Consider the following 5,798-nt stretch of genomic DNA (forward strand, 5'->3'; position numbering starts at 1 on the left):
CATAAATTTGAGAGAAAAAAAAAGAAAAATATGCAATTTTTCTTTACTTCTTCTTCTTGGCCGGGAAAAAGTTTCTCCTTTCTTCCATTTTTCTTCCTTGCATGGTGTAAGTCAAGAGATCACTTATTTTAGTGATTCAAGCTTCCAAACTTCAAATCAAATTACAAGGTACAAAGTAGTTTACATGTTTATATATTTTATTTCTTGAAAAATCATGTAAACTTTTCAATCTCATTGTTACATATGATGTGAACATAAATTAAAAATTTTAATTTTGTTGCCAAAATCCTTCAATGTGTATATCCGATGAGACAAATACTTATCCGAACTCAACCTTTAGGTGTCATGATATATGAAACTCAACTTCATCTGAATAAAAATTTACTTATTAAAAAAGGCCACTCATAGGATTTCACCTGGCACAAAAAAGGCAGTCGGCAAATAGAGGAGTGACAAATTATGCAATTTGTTTTGGGCTCATTTGGCATCTTCTATTGGTAAAGTTAAAGCCCCCGAGCATACCTAGGACTGGATTCAAGTCGATTCAAGCTTGAGGATTGGATAAGAGCCAAATCAAGCTCTAGCTCAAGCCTGATTCAGTTTACATATAACTAAACTCGAGTTTAAGTTTGAGCTCATTAAGCTCATAAAAAACAAATTCAAACTTGATTCAAATTCGGTTTGGCTTATTGTTCGTTATTAAAACGATATCGTTTTAATATATATTGATCAAAACGATATCTTTTTAATATATATTGATCAAAACGATGTCGTTTTATATTAAAATTTTTAATTAAAAAATTTGACGAGTAGTTCAAGCTTGAACTCAAACTCGACTAAACTCAGTTAAGATTGATTTATTTTAAACTCATTTAAACTGAACTAAAAATTGAACTTAAATGAATTCAGTTTGAATCCAATCGTACCGACACAGATACAATAATAGAACAAAAATGTAATACAACCAATAAGTTGTCAATTTTGGCCTTTTATGTCAACAATTAACAACAATATTTATTTATATTTGCTTCCAATTTTGTGATAATGACAGTCTATTTATATTAATAAAATATTATTTTACGTCAATATTAAACACTATTTGAACCAAAAAGGATAGCAAAAGTAATAAAGTCTTGAAACTTCGAAAAAAAAAAAAAATCTGAATTTGAATCTCGATCTCAATTTCACATTTGGAATAAAATAAAATTATAAATTAGGAAAATTAATAAATAATATTAGCGCTTCCTAACTTTGGGTACTTGGTGGAGCCACTCACAGTTTCACACTTGGCGCTGCTGTACGCTGGATCACACCGTAGCATCTCTCAATATATCCTTTTTTTTGGTAATTATCTCTCAATATATCATTGCAAAGCCTGGCACGCCATTTTCAGTATGGTTGCGAGCTTTCGATGAAGAGAAGAAGAAAAAAATCAGAAACTAAAGATTGAAGATGGCTTTTGGTGAAGACAATTTAAAAGGATTTGTTTTGGCATTGATGTCAAGTGGGTTTATTGGTGCCAGTTTTATCATCAAGAAAAAGGGACTCCGACGAGCTGCTGCTGCAACTGGTGTTAGAGCTGGTCAATCTTCTTCTCTCTCATATGTTTTTTAATTATCTTTTGGGGTTATTTTATGTGTTTTAACGCTTTGATTCTTGGATTTCTGTAGGTGTTGGTGGGTTTTCTTATCTCTTGGAGCCTCTTTGGTGGCTTGGTATGATCACAAGTAAGTTCTTTTCTTTTTTTTCATTTTCTTAGTTTTTTATTTTTATTTTTGAGGTTGCTTGGATCCAATCTACGTGGGTAATTTTTTTTTCCTTTTCTGTTGGATGTTGTAGGATTTTGTTAACTTTTATGATCATGTTATAATTCAGAGCTTGATGAACCATTTTATTGATTCTTTAGGTTTGTTTTATGCTAGAATTGCTTTATTTTGCCATGAGATGTAATGTTTCATATGGTCTTCGAATTGGAAGTTTTTAGGTGATAGCATAGATTTTGTTGGGCATTACTAGTTTTTAGGAGTTTGAATTCAGTGTTAATAAGAGATAGCATTAAAGTTTTTTGTTTTGTTATGGCATTAATAGTTATACTATGCTGATTGTGATCTACTTTATAAATTTGGCATTAATAGTTATGCTATGCTGATTGTGATTTATTTTTTAAATTTGGCATTAATAGTTATACTATGCTGATTGTGATTTACTTTATAAATTTGTTCTTTCACGGACTGTTTGCAGAATGTCATTTTTTTGTCTGATCTATGGTATAGTGATTGTGGGAGAGGTTGCCAATTTTGTGGCGTATGCATTTGCCCCAGCAGTTCTTGTTACTCCGCTTGGTGCATTAAGTATTATTGTAAGGTAATTACTCATAGTTTAGCATTCAACTGTTTGAAATTGTCTCAATGCTTCCATTTGTGACTTGCGATTCAGTGAGTGCGTTTTCATGTTTTGGATGGTGCAGTGCTGTGTTGGCTCACTTTATCTTGCATGAGAAGTTGCACCAACTAGGAATTTTAGGATGCGTAATGTGTATAGCCGGTTCTGTCGTAATCATTATCCATGCACCACAGGAGAGTCCCATCACTTCAGTACACGAAATTTGGGGCATGGCAACCCAACCAGGTTACTAACTATGTTTGTATTCATTTAGTTGGTTTTCTATTTGAGCTACCCTTTAATTTTGACTTGACTATATTTTCTTCCTGTTTTCCAGCATTTTTACTTTATGTGGGCTCAGTAATTGTATTGGTGTTCATTCTGGTCTTCCACTTTGCACCACGGTGTGGAAATACAAATGTGTTGGTTTTCACAGGCATTTGTTCGTTAATGGGTTCTCTCTCGGTAATAATTTGAACAGTAGTATTTTTTAATGGATATCTCATGTTGATTGAGCAGCTTTTACTTGAGTTTGAATACCATTGTTTCCATACTCTCCAAACATATTATTACCTCTTTCTTTAAATTTTTTGTCTCTGTTAAATTTTCAAGTTTTCAGTTTTGGTGTTTGAAGTTTTACTCATCATATTTCATAGAATAGGAAAATATGTCAATATGATAAGTTTGGCGGATAAGATGTTTTTTTAACTTCAAATTTCAAATTTATAAAACATTTTTTTGCATCTAAAACTAGATGGTCAGATTGAGATTTTGAATGGAGCTATTATGATTAACTCCACATCTTGGGTTGCTAAAGCATCATGATATTTGACACTCTAAATCTTATATCAAGCATAATGGATTTACTAAAATGCTGATGGATTTCAATAGATATTTTTTGAGTGAATGTTTTAATATTCTGCTTCTGTCTAACACTTGAAGTTTTGAGTAAGCAAAAAAGGTATAATTTTAAGGATTCAATAAGAATTGAGCTTATGTTTTATCTTTTCCCTATCTTCTGCTTGGTAAGTTATGAGTTACCATGTAGATCAATCTGTTCTCATGTTTCAAGTAAATTGGACAGAAAACTTTAGTTTTCCACCAAGTGACACTGGCTATGAAAATGCTATAAACCCAAGCTTTTGGACCTCTTTTCTGCTTGGAAATTCCTTGTTCTCAATCTAACTTTGACATGCTGATATTGCAGCATCTTATTTTTTATCTGTTATTTGCAATCAATGTGCAGGTGATGAGTGTTAAAGCCCTTGGAACTTCGCTGAAACTAACCTTTGAGGGAAAGAACCAGTTACTGTATCCTGAGACATGGTTTTTTATGTTAGTTGTGGCTTTATGTGTCATCATACAGATGAATTATCTGAACAAGGTTAGTGATGTAAAGTATTGCTAATTGGCTTTTCAAAATTTGTTTGTTTTCCATTTTATCATTTTGTGTAACCAGTTAGGTGGTTTCCACTTTAGTATCATATATCTATTACTAAGAGTATTACACCTAGCATTTTCCATCAAGGGTTTTGCACTATATACTGGTTTGAGGAAGTTGCTCCATAAATCTATGCTCAATTTCTTCTGCAAGGAGGAATTGGTTTTCAAATTGAGAGCAATGAATGATGAACTAAAATTCTCTTTTTGGCCAATATTCTGATCAAAGAAATTCCTTGTTTTGTTTCAGGCACTTGACACATTCAACACTGCGGTTGTATCTCCAATTTATTATGTCATGTTCACATCACTGACAATCCTCGCCAGTGTAATAATGTTCAAGGTATTGTTATTTTATCACTCATTAACTTTGTTAATTGAGAGGCAAACAAACCAATGAAGCCCTAGATTTAATAATGACTCTTGAAGTGGCTGTGTTTCATGGCCTCAACCTTTGTCAACAAATAAAATTTCCAAAGTTTTACCCCCTGATGGATTTTATTTTATTTTTTGCCACGCCAGGCATATAACATACAACCAATTTGATTATATGCTTAATGTGATGAAATTTCTTATATGGTAAATATATGATTATAGGACTGGGATGGTCAAAGTGGGGCAAGCATCATATCGGAAATATGTGGCTTTGTAGTGGTGCTTTCTGGTACAATTTTGCTACACACAACCAAAGACTTTGAGAGATGTTCTTTTAGAGGTGTGTGACATTTGTTCTGATTCTCTTGTAAAATCCTTGCTCTATTTCTGTATTAAGTCAATTCAACAGATTAAAAATTTTTTTTTGACTATTCTATCCTACTCTTAGGTAGCTATTCATCTTTATCTCCTACATTGTCACCTGTTTCTCCTACGTTAAGTACCCGACTCTGCAGTGGGAATGAGAACTAATGAGGCATGATGATGATGCACCGCATCCTGAGGAAATTTGTTTCAGAAGATAAGAAACGTACTAGATGTCTACCTCCTGATATGCGAAATTCAAGCTTTAGAAACTGGCAAAGAGATCCCAACAGGTGTTTCAACATGAGTTCTCATTGGATCCAAGATAAACAGGGAATATCTTCAGGACTCAAACAGGTATTTATCTTGTTGGATGACAAGCTTTGACAGGTTTTCATTTCCGAGATTTCTCATGAGGCATGAGATAGAAACATGCTATTAACAGTTCATACATTGTGCAGTGTGTGAAATTGCTGGCATTTGTCAAATGGTTGGTTTATTTGACTCCACAAATAAGTAGCTGAAATGATTGTAAAAAGTTCACTTTGGATCCCTGAGTAGTCCTAGGAGCCTGTAAATTTTTGGTTGGGGAAGGTGAAGGCTAATTCATCATTTTGTTTGATATTTTTGGTTTTGATATTTTGAGTGTAGTTCATTTCCATTGACATGGAGAAGCAACTGCGTATGCAGTATTTTTGCCCATTTGTTTTGGTGTTCTAGAGCTCATTCATCAGAAGAAACAATAAATAAAAATATATTTGTTTATTTTTTTGATTTAGGATTGGATATGTTTTCTATTTTGAGTTTATGAGTTAAAGTTGGGAAGAAATAAAGATTTCTGATGGGGGAAAGATGTTCCCTTTTTATTCACAGAATATGTACAAACTAAGCCATAATGAAATATAGAAGGTAACTTGTTGATGAGATGTTTTTTTTTTCCAATTATGGTATGCAAGCCTTGATAGGCTACAACAGTGATAGTGGATCAATTAATCTATCATATTATCTATTACAGTGTGAGATAGAATAATTGCAGAAAATGTTGGATGCAAAGTGATTTTTCTAATGTGGTTTAACATGTTATTCAAAAATATATGTCTATAAAAGTTATCTGACCAAAAAAGGGAACTTGTCTATAGTCTAATAAACGATAACTATAAGCAGAATATCACTAAAAAAAGTTCTCCCGTAGGCAAAAACAGGTACCAACATCTTGTGTTGTAATTTTATATATCGCT

General features: G+C 32.7%; 1 protein-coding gene across 5 annotated transcripts; it reads left to right on the top strand.

Moving 5' to 3' along the window:
- The first annotated feature begins 1,357 nt into the window (after positions 1-1,357).
- Positions 1,358-5,486, top strand: LOC123205895 (probable magnesium transporter NIPA3). 5 transcript variants are annotated; one of them, XR_006499906.1, is made up of 10 exons: positions 1,358-1,570; positions 1,671-1,727; positions 2,274-2,364; positions 2,468-2,628; positions 2,720-2,847; positions 3,629-3,766; positions 4,073-4,165; positions 4,420-4,537; positions 4,646-4,917; positions 5,022-5,486. XR_006499906.1 is itself a non-coding variant. In XM_044622953.1 (9 exons), the coding sequence occupies exons 1-9, from the start codon at positions 1,453-1,455 to the stop codon at positions 4,726-4,728; spliced, it is 999 nt and encodes a 332-aa protein (XP_044478888.1). In that variant the 5' UTR covers positions 1,359-1,452; the 3' UTR covers positions 4,729-5,486. The 5 variants fall into 5 exon arrangements, 1 of the variants encoding a protein (XP_044478888.1); XR_006499905.1 differs by having other exon boundaries at positions 1,359-1,582; XR_006499908.1 differs by having other exon boundaries at positions 1,497-1,570; positions 2,242-2,364.
- The last annotated feature ends 312 nt before the right edge of the window (positions 5,487-5,798 follow it).

The sequence above is a fragment of the Mangifera indica genome, unplaced genomic scaffold (assembly GCF_011075055.1).
Source record: "Mangifera indica cultivar Alphonso unplaced genomic scaffold, CATAS_Mindica_2.1 Un_0018, whole genome shotgun sequence".
Classification (NCBI taxonomy): Eukaryota; Viridiplantae; Streptophyta; class Magnoliopsida; order Sapindales; family Anacardiaceae; genus Mangifera; species Mangifera indica.

Excerpts from the sequence above, each read along its gene's own strand:
- LOC123205895 (XM_044622953.1), top strand. The coding sequence starts at position 1,453 with ATGGCTTTTGGTGAAGACAATTTAAAAGGATTTGTTTTGGCATTGATG. Across the intron at positions 3,767-4,072 it reads AGATGAATTATCTGAACAAG|GCACTTGACACATTCAACAC; the intron begins GTTAGTGATGTA and ends GTTTTGTTTCAG. Across the intron at positions 4,166-4,419 it reads CCAGTGTAATAATGTTCAAG|GACTGGGATGGTCAAAGTGG; the intron begins GTATTGTTATTT and ends ATATGATTATAG.